We start from the raw sequence: 18,925 nt of genomic DNA on the forward strand, positions 1-18,925 counted from the left end.
TTAGTCTGGTCTGCAGCCCATTTTAAAAAAAAGACACGGCCGCAGTTATGATTTCGGCACCGCGAGCAGGGGCAGCGACACCAACCGGCTCACCACACTGGCAGGCAGCAGCTGGAGAGAGAGGACCCAGGCTGCAGGGCCTCACCAAGCTGGGCGCAGGGACACGGCCGCCAGCGGGCAAGACGGCACCTGTGTTTAGTCTGCTTCCAGGGGCTCTCAGTCCCTGCAGCTTTTTAAACCCAAGAACAGCCAACTCCTGAGCAACTGTAGTACTTTTACTGAAATCCATTCATTTCCATCTCTTTTACCAACTACTGCAGGATTTGGGATGGGATGACTGAAGACACCCTTCTCTAGACAAAAGGACAGAAGAAATGTCACTAGGTCACAGAACTGATGGTAACAACAGCGTGCACAGCAAAATCTGTCACCAGCAAGACAGGGTTCTACTGTACTTCCATTAGGAAGGATGATAACTGATTCCACTAAACAAAGCTATAGGTTTATTATACAGATCTACTGACTGAATCTAGATCCCTGTTAAATTGAAAAAGTGTAGAGTCAAATACACTTTTACTCCCTCCTAGTTCTAATTAGACTAGCAAATCTAATGCAAAACAAAGAAATGTGTATTTGGTCTTTAACCATAGCAAACATCAATCTAGACCTTAGCTGTGTTCTGAGACAAATGTTTATAAAAGCCCTTAGTGCTTTACTAACATTGTACCCAACAGTAAATGCTTAATAAATGGTATCTTCTATCATTATTCAGAACTATCCTTCAGCACAGAACAGAGGAGTTAGACTTTTATGTGATGATCACCCCCGCTAAAATAATTTAATGCTTTAAAAATTTTTATCTACAGTATATTTTTATATGTTGCTTCATTCCATAAAATGTGAAGTAAGAATATGATTCTGAAATCCACAGAGAGTCTGAGAAAGAGCTACCACAAAAAGAGCCTTCAGTCCAGCCTCCTGATGAAATTCCACAAGACTCTGGAATTACTGTGGATATGGGCCTTGGGCACGTGACGGGAGTGAGAGCTTGTGAGAGTCACTCAGGGCTCAGTTATCTTCCTCGTCTGTAAATGGCAGGGCTGAAGTCTGTGATTCATGTGTGGTGTTTTGCTGTAGGGTTGGTTATCCTGTGTCTCATCACAGGACAGAAATGAGTGCTGCAGAGTTAATAAACTGCTGTGGGTCCCTTTTGCTTTTACTCAGAACCACAGCAGTGAGGAAAGAGAAGGAAATAACAACAGTATTTCTCATCTGTAGGTTGATCTTTATTTCTATTAACGACCCATCTATTCTCTTTTCTCTATGTCAGCAAGAAATAAAAGCCCAAGTTCGGTATTTTTTCTCTTCTCTTCCAGATTTATGTTCAATCTGGTGCCCTGAGAAATGAATAAGGCCAAGAAACAAGATTACTTTTTAAAAAGAACTACTTTTCTGAACATTACCAAGACCAAAAAAGTTGATCAGTAAGTCAATGGTGGCAACTATTTGTTTTCTAACTCAGGATGATAACAGCTTTTAAAAGAAGACAACTGATACAGGGGTTCCACATGCATCATCTAAGCCAATCCTCACAACCAGGACCCTCCACTATGGTCATTTTTGTGAAACACATGTTTACATCACCCGTCCGTCACTCCCTCCATTCAAATTCTTCGGTCTTGTTTTCACAGATGGCTGTGGGAGCACAGATGGGTTTTTAAACTGTGCTTATTTAATAACAGATTTCAAAATTGAAAAAAAAGTGGAAAAGATGGTTTTGTCATCACCTATCCAACAATGATGATGGAGAATTTCCCAAAGGGATCCAAATTCATTCTTCCTTATTCAGATGAGGCTGCTACTACTGGTAATTAAACCCTTTACTCCTCTGGGGGCAAAACGATGTTATGGTTTGGCTCGGCTTGGTTATTGGGAGACTTCCTAATGGCTAAATAGAACAATCAATTTATATTCACCTCTAAGAACATATAGAAATTATCACAACCATTCTCAGTTTATATGGATTCACGGACTTGTATCTTCCTATGAGTGGAGCTAGAACTCTAGAGCTATTAGCTTTTTATCAACATTCAGTATTTAAGGATCAAGTAAGATTCACATGATTTCATCGCATTATTTTTATTAGCTCTTAAAATCATGTTTAAATCTACTTCAATAGATGGAAACATTTTCATATTGCTTTCCTCATAACAGCTGTACGTAGGCTCTGAATGAATATACTTTGTAAATCATTTATTTTAAAACAATCTCAAGTTTTCACTACACTTTCAGGTTAGTTTCATCACTGTTTAATACAATCACTTATATTCTACACTAATAAAATGAATCACATGAAATATAAATGGGGCAAAACTACATGTAAGCTAATTTACATATCAAATATTTACTGAGAATTTAAGAAGTGCTGGGCCTTGTGGGGGAACACAAAGATGAAAAAGACATAGTCCTCAGCCTGAAAAAGAGAATCCAGGAAGGGGAGCTATGCTAATAAATGAAAAATGATAACATAAGATTTAAATAAGATTTTAAGATAATAATGAAAAATAGTATATGGCTATCAAGTTAATCTTGGGAATACTGACTGTTTAGAAGAGGAGAAAATTGGTCAGGCAAGGGTCAAGGTCCCAGGCTGTGGGGGCCTGCAGATGAGGCCAGTACAGGCAGGGTTCACTGCAGAACAAGGGTCCAAGTTTCAGGACTAGAAGACTTGGTAAAATGGTCTCCCTGATAATTAGCTGCCCAAGCGGCTTAAGAGAACCCTTTGCACCTGGTAGAAACAAGTTTAAGGGGCAGCTGGGTGGCTCAGTCGGTTAAGTGTCTGCCTTCAGCTCAGGTCACGATCCCGGGGTCCTGGGATTGAGCCCCAAGTCAGGCTCCCTGCTCAGCGGGGAGCCTGCTTCTCCCTCTCTTTCTGCCTGCCGCCCTCCCCCGCCCCGCTTGTGTTTTCTCTGTCAAATAAATAAACACAATCTTAAAAAAACAAACAAAAAACAAGTTTAATAAGCTAGCCCCATCCCCAAAGAGGACCTGTTCCACATTAAGGAATTAAGCCCATTCCAGTAGAGCGTCCTTCAGTAACCCTGCATTTCTTTACGTCCCTATAACTAGGTCCTATAGGTAGGCGTAGGTCTCCACTTGTTGGAGGGAGACAGCTCATTAGACAGCTCATTCTTCTATCTGTTCCTGGGGGATGTCTTTTTTTTCCCCTTCTCTAAAGTCATTTTTGCCCAGGCAAGGTGGCCTTGAGAATGGGAATGGAATTCAGGCCACAATTCTTTACTTCCATATCTAATGACCATAAAACCCATCTCACATCTGATACTTTCTTCCCGAATAATCTCAGAGTAGCTGAAAGCTTTAAGCCGATGGAGAAATCACCACCAAGAAACCACCGCATCTTTCTACTATGAGGCTGACAACCATCTCCAACTGCTAAGAGCAACAGGGGCAGTTTGTAGTGGAAATTGTCTCCAGCTACCTTGTCATTTTCTATAGCGCCTGTGAGAAGCTTGTGTGCTTTTCCACAGTTATTTCCCACACACACACAAGATACTGAAGAAACACCTGTCCCACATCCCTGGAACATCCAATGAGCAGTTGGACCTTGGCAACAAAGCGGGTTGCCAAGAACTGATGGCCAGAGCTTCCCGGCACTCTCTTCCACTTGTGCTACTCTTCGGTCTACTCCGAGGAGCAGACTCACTAACCAAGGGAATTTCCAATTGGTCAGGGGCTTCTGAATGGTTAGAAGGCTGTAAACCATCTAGAACCCTCTCTTAGGTATCATAAGATGCTGCTCAGAAACTCCCAAACAAGGCAATTCAATTCAGTCCCTTAAGCCACCTCCTTAACTAAAAGATACACAGGATTCTGGGGTGTGGATCGGGATATGGTGCTATCAATACATTCGGTGTGGTTCTTGGTGCTGCCTGGATGGACTCTCATTTAGATCCAGGCAACCAGGCATTGCCTGTACAACGTGGGAATGTCAGGGTGTTCGGATTCAGTGTGTCATTCCACGTGTCTTTCCACTGTTGAGCTGATCTAGCTGATCAGACTGAGCCCTTTCTCTTCCTTGCCCAAGGAGTGCTCCTCCCAAACTGACACATGGCCGGTAAGAACCTTCCCAGGTAACTCAAGCATGCTCTTTGTTAAAGTGGGGAAAGGGTATTCAAGGAACTAAAACTCCTGTGCTAGAAACTCAACATGAGCTCATTCCTCCATGGGAGTGTCTGTCTGGCCACGCTGCCAAGCCAGAGCCCCCCACAGGGAAAGTGTCTCCAACAAGAGTGAGGTGGGACAGTTACTTCGCTGTGAAGCACATCGTGGTGTCCCCTCTTTAAGAAAAACCCTGGTCCTATTAATAGCATGCCAAGGTGAAGTCCTCACAGCGCCTACAAGAAGCATGAAAGGAGTTCCTAAACTCACTAAATCAGTTTAGTGGAACTCTAATAAAAGCGGTATTTACCACAGTATACTCCCAGGAAAAGAATGCACCGATCAACAAGAGATGGAGCCTGATATTCTAATTCTCAGTCACAGAACTCTGAAAACTTCTTTCTAAGGCATGCTGGCTTCACTTAAGGAAACTAACAGAAAGATCACGCAGCATCACAGCATGAGCAAAAGGCGGGGCAGCAGATGATCTGAAAGAGACAGGAAACCATGCCTGCTTTTTGAGACCTGAAGCAAAAGCTGATGAGCAAGAACTGGAGACACGGAAATCTTATCTAAACCTTCACAGAGTTTAAGTGTTAACATACCAACAACTGATGAATCCTATTCTCTGAAAACTGAAACGTTTACACTTCTAACAATCAACTGCCAACGACATCAAGTTCATGGTACCATCCTTGCAACAAAAGATTAAAAGTGTGAAAATGATAATATCTACCATATTTTGTTTTCTTAGATCGCATTTTTAAAAGCCCTCTTGCCTTTCACGGTGGCAGAATCTGCGGGACACAGCAGCTTTGTGTTAAAGGTCACTGTGCATTGTCACACTGTATTCCCCACTCTGTGAGCCCATGTCAGTGAAAGGGCTTTAGAAACGTCTGCAAAACAGGGGAAGCAAAGGATGAACACTGCTTTGGAATTCGATGAAATGGAACTCGCACACTGCCCCCCTTTTCAGACAGACATAAAATAGTTCTTCCCAGGTACTGTATAAAATCATCTGCTTAGTGTTTGCAAACTGAGACCTTTTTCAGTTGTAAAAACAAAACGATAATACACAAGTAAATGAGTTTTTAAACTGTCTCCCTAATTACCAGAAGAAATGGTTTATACACATTCTCCCTCTCATTGCTCATAATGTCCAAGAATGGTGGGCTGATCTGGAGTCCGCCGTAACTGTAACTGTTTAATAAGAGTTTGACACTGTGACACTAGTCTGGTTCTTGCCACAGGGGGTGGGAACCAAGAGCAGGAGTTGAGAAGTAGAGCATTTCTACTGTTTTTAGATCCCAGATGAATGGAAAAATCTCTGGCCAGAAGCAGCACACAGATCTATGTGACATTTCTAGCTAACAAATAAATACCAAATGAAGAGGCATTTGAGCTAAGTAAGAAACACACTGACTACTGTGGAAGAATGGTAGTATTGAACTTAAATAGAATAGTTACGTCAATCAGAAGCTTTAAATAAATCAGTTTACCCAGAACACTCACAGTTGTGATGACCTACTGTACTCTGAGCTCTCTGTGAAATACTGCTTATGGGGAGGGCTCCATGAGATTGAAGTTCTTTCAATTCTGCCACAAGCCTTACCTGCAAGCAGGTGAACGGAGCTGAAGCTTTTCTCCAGTTTACCCAGAAGTACAGTGAGAAAACAGTCTGAAGACAGAGAGGCAACATCTTGGGAGCTTTGATCGTAAACTACAACCTTCTGACTGCAATCGATGTCAACCTGCAGTGCAAAAAGAGGCTGTTAGGAAAGAAGCTAGGAAAATCATCCCAGAAGCAAATAACTGCCCCCCCCCACTTTCAAGTAATAATCTGAATAAAAAGGACACGCAGTTGACTGGATAAACCTAGTATACAAATGGTTTAAATGCTTGTAAAAATCAACTTTTAAAGGCAAAATTGATGTTATTTCTGTGTAGGTATGCTCAAATCTCCTTGGTTTAAAATCCTTACCGCTATAAAACGCTGAAACTCATAAAACAAATAATATGTAAAATAAACGTAACAATCCTTGAACTAAAGAAACATTTTAAAATGTTTCTACATAACGAAGAAATCAGTTGTGGTGCCTGGGTGGCTCAGTCGTTAAGCGTCTGCCTTCGGCTCAGGTCATGATCCCACGGTCCTGGGATCAAGCCCCACATCGGGCTCCCTGCTCGGCGGGAAGCCTGCTTCTCCCTCTCCCACTCCCCCTGCTTGTGTTCCCACTCTCGCTATGTCTCTGTCAAATAAATAAATAAATAAATAAATCTTAAAAAAAAAAAGTGAACTCATTTTTATTCCTGAAGAAAAGAAACAGCCTTACCTACCACAAGGACAACATTTTGGAATCCCAGAAATAACCTTCCTCCAAGATAAATTACATCCCTAAATCCTGAACAATGGTACCTTCCCTTCCCACAAATAAACAGCACTTCTAATATAATCAGTTTCCACTTTCTTCCCAAACCACTTGAAAAGAATGATTTCCTTTCAGTAAATTTGTAGATAACACAGAATAATGTATTAATTTAGTGATTGTTGACACATGTACTATAAGTTATTATATATTAAGTTACTAATAATTAATATCATGTTATCAACTATAACTACTTATTAGTGTTTAAATTTTTAAAAAGTTTAGCAAACCATTAAAAGAGGTAAACATAGCACTTGACCAAATTAAAACAAGTTAACCTTTCTGTATAGTTTAGAAATATTCTTAAATGTGACAGTGTGGTTAGTAAATTACTTTGAGGTATCCCTAAGGTACCAAAGTTTAAAAAGCAACCAAAACTTCCTCAGATTACTTTTTCCCCTTAAAAGTGAGGCTGTTTTAAAATTATTCCTCATTCAGGGTGTCTGTTTTAAAAAGCAAAAAAAGAAAGCATTTACCTTATGTTTTGCCGAATGCTGGATGAGCTCTGTAATTAACACTTTGTCCTGTTGCAACCTTCGCTTCATAAGCTTGGAGCAGTTGATATTAATGGCTTCTAAAATGTGGGATGTATTGTATTCCACAAATGGCCGGCTATCAATTAGCAGCACTTTCTCCGTTCCACTTTCCAGCAGAGCCACCAACCTCTCAGTAACAATTTGAGTTCCAATCATCTCATGGGCCATGACAACAATAAGTCTTCTTTTCCCACCTCCTTCTTTAATTTGCCACGATGATGTAATGGTGGTGTACTCAAAGGCTCAGCCACTCCATTGTACTAAAAATGTATGAGGTCAGGCTGGTGGTGACTGGCAAAAGGAGAGTTAAACCCATTTTCAGCAAGAGCCCTCCAAGTGAATGTCCCTTTCTCTTTCCCCGTTGATGTGTTCTTGCAAAGGACTCCTTCCACAAAGCAGCCCCTCACATCTGATTCATAAAGAGATGACTGGAATAACCATTCCACAACAAAAGATGCTTTGGGACAGCCAGGGCATTACATCATTCTTTACCTTTGCTCCTCGCTCCAACAGCTTTACACTGGACTGAAAATCCTACATGAAGAAAGACAGACAGAAAACAAAACATGGGGTCAAAAAAAAAAGAAAGAGCATCAGATTAGCGAGAGTGTATGATTCATAATATTTACTCCATTAATCTAATTTCATACTTGATGCACTGTTTCATTTGAACAAACAAAAAGAACAAACAGGCATGGCTTCAGAAAACCTACTGATAATTCACTTTTACATCAAAATATAAAAACTCAAAGGAGACAAAAGAAGACATAGTCATGAATTGTAGTGACTAGGGGCCCAGAATTACACGCTTGTAGTATGAGATTGAAAGAGCTGTAAAAAGCTGCTTGAAGTAACATTTTTTCCAAATGGGTTTCCTCCGTTTTATTTGCTTATTTCTTGAAAAGAGGACAAAGAACAACAGCCTACCACCAGGTAAGCAAGCCCACACTGCATGTGAACACACGTACACTCACACATACACACACCAGGGCACCCCAGCAGCCCCTGTAAATGGCCCTTAGGAAAACTTTCCATACACTTCAGCTGCCTTTTAAGGAAGAGGAGGAACAAAAATGGCTGATATTCTTGTCAGACCAACTGCTGAGCTCACTGCTGGGGGCCTGTGATGTACCCAGCGCCCACCAAGGCAGTCTCACTGCTATGACCCTGGCCAGTCCATTCCCCCAGTTCCTTGACCCTTCCTAGGTTTACCCCTCATTTTCTTGTGCCTCATTCTTTGGAGAATCACTGATTCCCAGCCTTAGAAAATCTCACATCTTCACCTGGGCCTCTAGGTCAACAACCATAGAGCAAACATGCAGAACCCTTAGTACCTGACCCAGTGCCTCCCTCTTCTTGCCAAACTCCTGTAACTGACCACTTCCTAATTGACACTTGTTGGAGTTTTGTGCCCATAGCTTGGATCTCACCCTGACCTTCAATATTGTCAGATTCCTAGCTCCCTGGCCCATCTCTGCTCACAAGAAACGCTCCACTACATTGCACTAGATGTCCACTGCTGGCATTCACCTTCTACAGGGTAAACTATGTAATGGCAGAGGTTTTGTATTGTATTTCCTATCTCCATAGTGCTTTGCACAGAAGATACTCAACTCACGCTGTTGTAAGTAAAATCCTCCACAAATGATTTAAAATACTGAATAAATATCTAGTTAACTGATTTCCGATCAGGATGGTAAAACCCTCAGACAACATTGGGTCCTGTTCCTAATTCCAGACTTACAGCTGAGAGACTGAAGCATGGAGAAGTACAGTGAGGAAACCAAGAGGAGTGGCTGTGCCATTTACCTGTTACTTAACTCTGGAAAATCATATAACCTCCCTGACCCACACGTTCCTCATCTATAAAATGTAGCTATAATACAGGCCTTGTCTCCTCACAAAGTCTGTCTGGAGGACAAAATTATCAAGGTTACCTGAAGTCAGTAAAAACACAACTACTTATATAGAGAAAGGAAGGAAGCTGCTCTAAAGATACCAATGGCGACCAGAGCTGCCTTGCATCGGGAATCTAAAAGACCTCATCCAGCAGGTAAACACAGAAGCCATTCTGCCCTCCTGTATAATCCAGCTTCAAGCGAGCTGCGCCCTCTCTCTCAGAACCAGACACACACGGAGTTAGAAGGCACCTGAGAAATCATCTCTTCTGCTCCTGCACCTTACAAATCAGCTCCACAGAACACAGTATTTGTCCATTTCTTGTCTTCATTATATTAATGTATTTTTAGTATAGCTTACTGGCAATGAGGTACAAAAATCATCTCTATCTTCAACCGAAGAAACTAGAACAGAGAATCTGTATGTATAGTCAATCAACGGAATATACTTTGGCAAAGCGCCTACCAAGGATGCAGCGTCGAAATGAGTCCCGACTGCTCAGTGACATAGTTCACAGCAGTGTGAGGTCCTGTACTCAGATTGTCTGACTCCCAAACCAGGGCTCCCACTACTGGGTTACCCTGTTTTCCCTAAGTACCTGTTCCCATAATGGAACTGGACTGAGAAAGAATGGCCCAACTTGTCCATGAGGGTGCCCTGGTGGCACAGAAAGTGGAAATCTGAGAACAGGAGCAAGTTGATTCCAACAATGGCACTGGGTATCCGAGTCTGATTGGCTCCTCTCGATGATAAAAATCCGGATGGGACAAAGCAATTATCTGGGTTAGCAGATCAAGGGACAAAGAGAGGGAGAAGACAGCAAACATGCAAAAGTTGAATCAGAAAGTTCTCATCTTTGCTTCCCTTCAGCCAAATCTCCTAAGCCCAAATCACCAAAACCAAAGAGAGGCTACAGCATGCAGTTCTACTGGGCAGAAAATGGCCATCCTTACCCAGAGAACCAGAGTCAGGACTTCCAGATACAAAAAGGAAAGGTCTGGGCAAAGTGACCCTAGTATGAGGATGTAATTGAAGCAAAGCACTGAATGTGAAATGAAGATAAAGTTACACCCTTTCATGTCATACTGAGGCCAGCTGGAGCCCTCCTGTTATACTTTTATGCCCAAACTCTGATGTTCTATAGTCCCAAATAGATTATGTGAGGCAGAGCCCTGCCAAGGGGGTGAGGGGGGTAGGGGAACAATAGCCTTAAACCTTATTTATTTACAGCCAGAGAATTTTGGTTAAATCCTCATCCTAGGCTGCAACTCTAATTTAGAAATTTCTGGGCATTCATGTTCATTCTGATGAATGTCAATACCTTGAGATCGGGAACATGCCTGTGACAGTTTTGTTTTTGAAAACTTTTGCATCAGGTAGGATTTAAAAGATGGTAAGAGAACATTTTATTGTTGGCAAAACTATGAAGCTAATCTTACCCAAAATTTCTACAAGAAGTCAAAAGGAATAAACATTCTTAGATTGAACCTTAAGGGCCCAGATGCGTATTACAAAAGCCAGGGCAGACCAGCTTTACTATTTATCGATTTATTTAAATGATTTTTAAAGTTTTAACTATTTTCTTTCCATTTTTAAAAAGATTTTATTTATTCATTTGAGAGGGAGAGAGACAGAGAGAGCACAAGCAGGGGGAAAAACAGGCAGAGGGAGAGGAAGAAGCAGACTCCCCGCTGAGCAGGCAGCCCGACATGGGGCTGGATCCTAGGACCTGGAGATCATGACCTGAGCCAAAGGTAGATGCTTAACCATCTGAGCCACCCAGGCGCCCCAAGATTTTATTTTTTTAAGTAATCTCCACACCCAATGTGGGGCTCGAACTCATGACCCCGAGATCAATAATCACACACTCCACTGACTAAGCCAGCCAGGCACCCCTTTTCTTTCCACTTTTAATAGATAACACATTCACTGGCCCAAAAAAAGGTATAAAAATGGGGTACTTGGGTGGCTCAGTCGGTGAAGTGTCTGCCTTCGGCTCAGGTCATGATCCCAGGGTCCTGGGATCGAGCCCTGCATCGGGCTCCCTGCTCAGTGGAGAGCCTGCTTCTCCCTCTCCCTCCACCTGCCGCTCTGCCTACTTGTGCTCTTTCTCTATCTGTCAAATAAATAAATAAAATCTTAAAAAAAAAAAAAAAAGGGACTGGTACAACTTAAAAAAAAAAGGTATAAAATTTATACATACCAGGAATATGTACAGTTTACTGTATGTTTGTTACATTTCAACAAAGCTATTAAAAATTGCCATAATACTGAAACTCCAACAAATACATTAAGTGAAAAACGGGAAAACACTGAAAATCCTTCTCCGACCCTTGTCCCATCTGCCCAGGTCCTCCCCCTGCCCTGTACTGGAAACCACAGTGAACAGTTTCTTCTGACTTCTCCCAAAGATTTTTTTTTTTTTAAATGAATACAGAATGAGACACAAATATATAGTCTTTCCCCTTTCTCCCTTTGTTCAACTGGTTACACAGTACATACACTTGTGCATCCTGATTTTTTCTTTCACTTAAAATACTACAGTGTGATTTTTTTCTCATTGCCCTCTTGGCTGCGTGGGGACCACAGTGAGGAGCCTGGCCCATGCCCGACGCTCAGGAGATGGGGCAGGTGGCTGGAGCAGCTGGAAGACTATTCTGAGATTGATGGGGTGCCCCCAGTCTACCATCAAGGAAATTTGGGTGGCAGTAGGCCCTTCAGAAGACAACTAAAGAATCCTTTTCTATGCATTGAATAAAGTTTTCTATTTCTCTAAAAAAAAAAAAAGTCAAGAAACCAGTATTTATCACACCAAAGACTAGTAACCTTAACTAGGGCCACTAAACAAATACTTGCCAAGTATCCCACTTTCAGAAATGAACATTTTAAAAAACTTTATTTATGAAGGGAAAGAGATAGGCTGTGGAAACATTTTAGTACAACAAAATTACTATACAGGTCAGTGAACAAAATGGGCAAATCCCCTTAAGAAAGGCCAATTTTGGTATATTTTACATTTTACCAAACAACTTCTTTTATATTTTAATATTTAATAGTAACATAAATTGTATAAGATCCTTCCTCCTTTAATATACAATTTTTAAGTTTATGTGTAATTTATTTCATGTACGGAAATTTATCTATGATTTTATCATGGAAATTAGTAGAGTTTTATTTACTGAAATTCACTCTACTCTGCAGAGTATCAATGAAATGAAGTATACCACTGAATTAGTTATGTCAGAGGACCATAAGCCTAAGACTGTTTTAATGATAAGGTGAACAAGTGGAATGTTTTAATTAAAAGAACAATGTACAGTTTGAATACCAGTATTTGCCTCTAAAGTAATTAGCTATAAAAGGAAAAATTTTTTTCTTTTTATTTTCTTCACTACTCATAACACAGCCTTAAAGCTAGTGCCCAAATAGAAAATTTTTTAAGGATTAAGGTTGTTTTTAAATGATTCCATTAAGCATCTCCCTCCTGTTCTCTGAGGTGTTTGTTACTTTCTTCAACTTTCCAGGCAAGATAGACCCTGGCTTCCAGGTCAGTCATACTGACACTTTGTATATCCCGCCAGAAAGAAGGTGAGAACCTCCCCCACACACAGTCTCCCCCTTCTAGCGACCCATGGGCTATTTTCTGCCAACAGCAACAGCTCATCCGTTGGCAAGCACTGCGGCCTCAGGCCCTCAGCAAGGGCTGCAGCAGGCAGGTGAGGGACAGGGCTCCGGGAACAAGCCTGCAGGCCTGAGAGGTGGGACCTATGGGGACTCAGCGGCTACCCCTCAGAGAGGCACATTTCCATTTTAAATACTTCCTTCACAAAGAAATTCTCAGAAGGAAAAGGATCCTATGGCTATGGGGTGCTTAAATGGCCTGTTTAGCAAAGAAAGTGACTGAGCTTTATTTGGTTGGGCTTGAGCTCAAGTTCAAATTCTCAGAGAATTTATGGATAGGCTATAATCAGGTGGGAAGTTTGCTTTTACTAAACTACAAGCCAGTCTTAAAATTTTTCCTCCAATAAAAGTGAAGAAATAGGCAACAAGATACACTAAACAGCCTTTCAGCAGAGCCTTAAATGTAGATTTTCAGTAACAGAAAAACTGAACAAATCAAAAGGGAAAAAAGCAGGCTATGATGTCTGGAAACAAGGAAGAACATCTTTGACTTTGACCGTCTATACTGATGAAAGCAACTTTGCCTCATATGCTGTGGGTAAACCCTAACAGAAATTCTGAAGTCTGATATTTGGTAAAATACATTCAATTAAAAAAATAAACAAAATAAACAAAAAACCACCCTCACCAAAGCCAAGAAGACTATATGAGCTTAATGTACTTTCAGTTGCCTATTAATGTCTTGACCATATTTTCTTACCCCAAAATAGAGGACACATTCTGACAAATGGTGGCAATAATGGGATAGACTGCTTGAAGCACAAGCGTCTGGATACAGAGAGAGCACTTGTTAGCACCATAAAACCTAGCCATCTCTCACCGACTTACGGCACTGTTGAGAGCACCCGCTCCTATCGGAGGCTTCCTCAAGGACCCACAGATAAAGACTGGAAGAGCAGCCATGCTTCAAAGACTAAAAAGACTGTCTTTGCTTCAGACACAGGCCAGCCCAGGTACAGTCCGGATCAGAGAGAAGACTTCACCAAGTTTCTGCTCAGGAAGAGCACCGCACTCTTGGTATTGGCTCAGCTGGAGCCTCCATCTTTCCTTCTTAGCGCTGCTTCCTGTTTATGCTCACCTGTCTGTCTCACTAGCTTCCCCTTCCCTGATCCACCAGAGCTCCCCTGCTCCCCCCCTCCTTCCGCCGCACCATGTGCCTATTCTAGACCTACCCCTTGCACCCACGGCTCCCTGACTTACCCCTCTCACGTGTAATGCTTTCTCCAGGCACCTTAGTCCAACTAAGGACTCTACTCCCTGGAAGAGGGGCCTGGATATGAGGTGGTGTTAACGGAATGGGAATGGAAGGATCCTTGGATGAAGTCTCTGGGTAAGAGAAAAAGTGGCCAGTGGTTGGTGTAAACCGAGAGTCAAGAGACAACGTTTTGGAAAGATATTTGCAATAAAGGTGGCCTGGAGGCAGAGAGGAAAGATTCAGACCAAACCAAACAGAGCTCAGATGGGGACTAACATGTACATCTTGGTCTCCTTGAGCACCTGTCAGGCCTACTGTAACTCACTCACTCAACCCACAGATAGTTATTGGGCACCTAGGAAGTGCTAGGCACTCCGGAGAAATGCAGCAAAAATGAGCTGGGTGAGGACTCCTGTTCTCCGGAGCTTCTAATTCACTGACGGGAGACACAACAGACAGCAGCAGGACACCAGGCTGCAGGACAGATGGCGGCAAGCGCTACGGAGCAAAAACCAAGCAGGGGAGGAAGACGGAGAGCTGCGGTGGGCAGCTGCAATTTTAAACAGAGTAGTCAGAGAATGTGTTACTCTGATGGTGAAGTACAAATCAAGAGGAGGGGAGAGTGAGGCGTGGTACCAGGAAGGCTGCGGCTCTCTACGTCAAAGGCCTGAGGCCAATGAATACAGTACTGGCCAAGGTAATGCAGAACTGGGCGAGGGCTAACAGAGGACGTGGCAGGTGCTCCGTCTTTCTTCAGAATGACGGTTATATGTTTTGGAAATGAAGCATTTCCAGGCACTCAAACATTTAACTTCAGTGTGAAACACACACACACACACACACACACACACACACGTTCGGTATAGTTTGTTCTTAAAGCTTCAAACGGAGAAGCTGAGGTTCCTATATTGTGCATTCCTTGGCAAATGAATAAAAAGTTTCTGTATGAAAAGACTGTAATAAGAAAGATTACTATTAGTATTAATTTAATACAATTCTTCCAACTCTACAGATGTGTTGTACCTAATAATGGAATCCTGGTTTTATAGCACAGAATGTAGAATGTAGCAAATGTATCATAGAATGTAGTAAAATATCAAAGACAGGTTAAACAAGATATAGGTTGAACACATCTGAACAAGAAGGGAGTTTAAAGGATCTTTAAATTAAAAACTTTTTAAATGCGTTCAAGGAGTTCTCCCTGTCAGAAGGTGTATCAAATATTTACCACAAGGACTCTGTAAGTTAGATAACTGTACTCAAGGGGTTGGTAACACTACTGTCAGCTTATAACCTTTATCCATGCACCACTTTTAGCCCACTCCACCCCCAATACAACAAAATTCCACTACATGAAAGATAAGGTGTACTCTCCTGGCAGAGTGAAATTACTAACAATATTAAGACCAGGGTAGACATCTGGACAATTTGGAACACAGTCTAGTGGAAGAGAGGATATAATTTAATTTTTTCCAAAGAAGATCAGAAGGTTCTAGGAACAAGCAATGGAAAACAATTAGAAACCATCAACACCAAACCTTCCATCACTCCCACTTGAGCCCAAGTTTGTAAAATATTCTGGAATGTTATCTACTTTAAATCCCTTAATACTAAAATAAGTAAAACCAGAATGGCAAACTATATTCTCCTGAAAATAATGTCAACATGGCTTACAAGGATGTTTTCAAAGTGACTTCCAAGAAAATGCTTCACCTTTCAGTTAAAAGACACATGAGAAATACTGGGAAAAAGCCTACATGTGTAACAGAAGAGGACTAAGTAACTTACAAATTATAATAAATCCTGCAACACAGTACCATGCAGCATTTTTAAATCATGGTGTAAAAGCATACCTCTTAACAATGAAAGATGGTCATGATACATGAAGAGAATAAAATCAAGTTACAAAACAGGAGGTAAAGTAGAACCTCAAACAGCTACACACATACATGCACACAGGACAGGTACATTCAAAATGTCACAATAGTTTTGCTGGGTAATTAAAAGTAATATTTATTATATTATTTTCCACAATCTTGGGAAGTACAAAAAGTCTCAGAAAAAGGGCATGACAAAGACTCAGAGCCACTAATGTGCCTACAGCAGTCCTGTAGGTTGCTCCTTATCAGGACTGTTAAGAAAAGTGTGGGGTGGAACAAGGTAAAAAGATGAGCAAATACAATACAGGAAAACTGATGTTGACCCTCAAGGTAAAAGCTGCATTTCTGCTTCACAAAAGAACTTACAAAGAATTATTTTCAATAACAATAATGTTGGAGGGAGGGAGACAGGAAAAATTAAATTTTAAATCACACACTTAGGACTATAAACCTGGACTTTCAGTAGGTCAGTTGGGGTATGACTCTTAATATGAAAGGTTTCTTCTGTACACGAGGAATTTATAGCTAGTTTAAAAATTAATATATTCCCTAACACTCTTAAAATGTATTTCAATTTATAAAGTTTCCAAAATAAACCTGCTTAAAGCATCACAAATGAAACCCAGTAGGACTTTGATTTCCTCTCACTGGAAAAGCACAAATTCTTTTAACAAAGTATACACAGCAGTCTCCTCACTGTTCTGAGCTCCTAAATAGACACACACAGCAAGACTTGAACACATTCCAGGCGTGGCCTTCAAGCCTGGACCACACCTGCTTCCAAGGCCCTGAGGCTAAAAATAACTCTGGGGCCGCCCACTCAGGAAAGCAGCCAGGCCCGGGGGAGCTGCAGGCCCCTTGCTCAGCTCCACTAACAGTGAAAGCAGGAGCTCCGTAACCCTACAATCGCAAAAACCTCCACGACAGGCTTCTTCCCCTCTGTGCCGATCACCTCCATCCCAGGCCGGCTCATTTTCTTTGCCCTCGACGCCAAAAACAAATCTGGGAATTTAGAAACAAGTGAGGTTTTACAGTGTATCGTTTTTAAAAACAACAACCGTGGACCAGAAGACTCAAGAGAGGATTCAGGAGACCCTGTTCCTAATTTTAGCTCCTCTACAAAGACACTAACACGTCACAGCAAGAGTCACCGACATCCCCAAGCCTGTGGTTTCCTCACCTGCGAAGGAAGGACTCCTGATATCACTTAACATCTAAGGACTACTTCACTAAGGACGTGATGATGTCACGGTCAACGCATCTCAGGCCTCAGTGAGGTGCTTCCATGGGACAGCGCTCCAGGCCTGATTTGATCGTTAAGCCACCACGTTACAGAGTTACAGCTTATGTCCTACAACACACAAATCAAAATGTAACTCCTGGGCAAGGGGTCCACAAACAGCAGGGCAACTGTTCCAGATCATTTGTTTTGTGGAGAAGGATTTCCGAGGTCTGCTCCAAGGCAATGACTTCCACTTCTCTGCCAGCCCCACGGCACCAGGAGCCCCCTCCGCGGCCTGTGACTCCACCAGGTGAAAACTAAGGGGAGGGAGACCAGGGGCAGAGGAAGAGGGGGCGGCAGCAGCGTACTGTCCACTCCAGGCTTCTAGGCTGTGCTAATTTAAGTCACTGCATCTGTCCTCACACTTCCCCTTCTGGGGCCCGGGGTCCTAATGGTATCAGGAAGCTGTACCACAGGGCAAAGTGGATGGCAAGGCCAGGACCCGGGCGAAGAACGGCAGCGCCACAGGACAGCCAGGGGACCGAGCAGCCACGATAAGAATCAGAATCCTCCCTGTCCTCATCCTAGAGTGACTTTTTCCATTCTGTCCTTTTCACCGTCTAGCTTTTCCCAGTAATTTGGCTCCCTCCCATCATCTAACTGTCCTTTCCCTGCTCTTATTTGTTCTTAGAGGCTTTGCTGTTCCCCTGTCTCCCTCTCCCTCCCTCCCTCTCTCTCCCCTTCATCATCATTTCTCCCTTCATGATGATAACCAAGACTCTTCTCCGGTTAAGCCCTTGTCACGGATCTGCTTTCTGTTGTGGGGGAAGTGCCAAGGCCCTGGATAAGGGCTGCTATTACAAGGAGCACCCACAACTGCTCCAGACCGCTCTGAGACAGTCATCCGCAGACTCAGGTGTTCAATCAACCTTGGAACTCTTTTATTTGCTACTGTAAAATAAAAAGTTTTATTTCAGAGGGGAGAGAGAAACTTCTCCAGTTGAGTGTTTCACACATGGCTATACTGAGGAGAGATGATTAACTTAGTATCCTCTGTTCTCACCAGCTCTCAAGTGCTACAGGTAAAACCCCTCTCTAAACCTCAGAGGAAGACACAAATTCTCAATGTTTCCACACTAGATTGCTCACAAATTCTCAATGTTTCCACACTAGATTGCTCAGAAAATGAACAAGATCTGAATTATTTTGTCATCTAGTGCTCAGATTTTTAGAGCAGAAAAGTAAGCTCTGCACGTGTGGACGAAGCTGTCTTCATCAAGAGTCTGACTGACACCTGCACCCGCAGTGTCCCCGCCTTGCCCTTCTTCCTGCACCACTGGCCTCAGGGGGGCCACTAGTTCTCTTCTCGGTTGAGCCCAAGCCCAACCCGAGGACCTTCAAAGAGAAGAAAAGGTAGAGTGGAAAACTTAGAAACTACAGGCCCCTATCTCAGCTCCCAGTTCTATTGGCTCGTATTTTAAAGAGGATTTCCCAAACAATTTAAATAGCAAAATAAACAGTAATGGATTATAATCCACAGCATAAAATAAATACCCATGAGTCCAGAAAAACAGATTTCCTGAAAACACTTGCTCAAGAATGACAGTGTAAGAGCATGGTGTTCCTATTCGCTATCTGGTTCTTTTTTTTTTTTTCTAAGAGTTATTCTGTCACCTTTTGGATGGTACTACATTCTGGTGTGACGTCAGCCAGGTTCAGGCATGCCACGTGCAGCAGGTAAGCAGGGGACACTTTCCCGCTCTGAAAAATACCTGTGTCTGTATTGGTTTAAGGTGAATTAACTTAGGTTTCTAAAACAATATGGAGCACTGTGGGGTGGGGGGGAACCAGAATGGATGGAAAGCCCCTGATATTATTTAGTTGAAAAATGACATTTGCACATGCTA

The 18,925-nt window shown here is 42.3% G+C and overlaps 1 protein-coding gene across 8 annotated transcripts in view; it reads right to left on the minus strand.

Moving 5' to 3' along the window:
* Positions 1-18,925, minus strand: part of DUSP16 (dual specificity phosphatase 16) — a 170,690-nt gene that overhangs the window by 32,550 nt on the left and 119,215 nt on the right. For 6 of the 8 annotated variants that reach the window (XM_078075627.1, XM_036112037.2, XM_078075622.1 and 3 more), the window contains 2 exons: positions 7,082-7,675; positions 5,792-5,930 (listed from right to left, as the gene is read on the minus strand). In XM_078075627.1, coding sequence (XP_077931753.1) covers positions 5,792-5,930; positions 7,082-7,309 — 367 coding nt within the window. In that variant the 5' untranslated portion in view covers positions 7,310-7,675. Of the gene's footprint in view, positions 1-5,791; positions 5,931-7,081; positions 7,676-11,001; positions 11,021-18,925 lie in introns of those variants that run through there. The other 2 variants (XM_078075626.1, XM_078075628.1) reach the window with 2 other exon arrangements.

Source organism: Halichoerus grypus, chromosome 6, assembly GCF_964656455.1.
Source record: "Halichoerus grypus chromosome 6, mHalGry1.hap1.1, whole genome shotgun sequence".
Taxonomy (NCBI): domain Eukaryota; kingdom Metazoa; phylum Chordata; class Mammalia; order Carnivora; family Phocidae; genus Halichoerus; species Halichoerus grypus.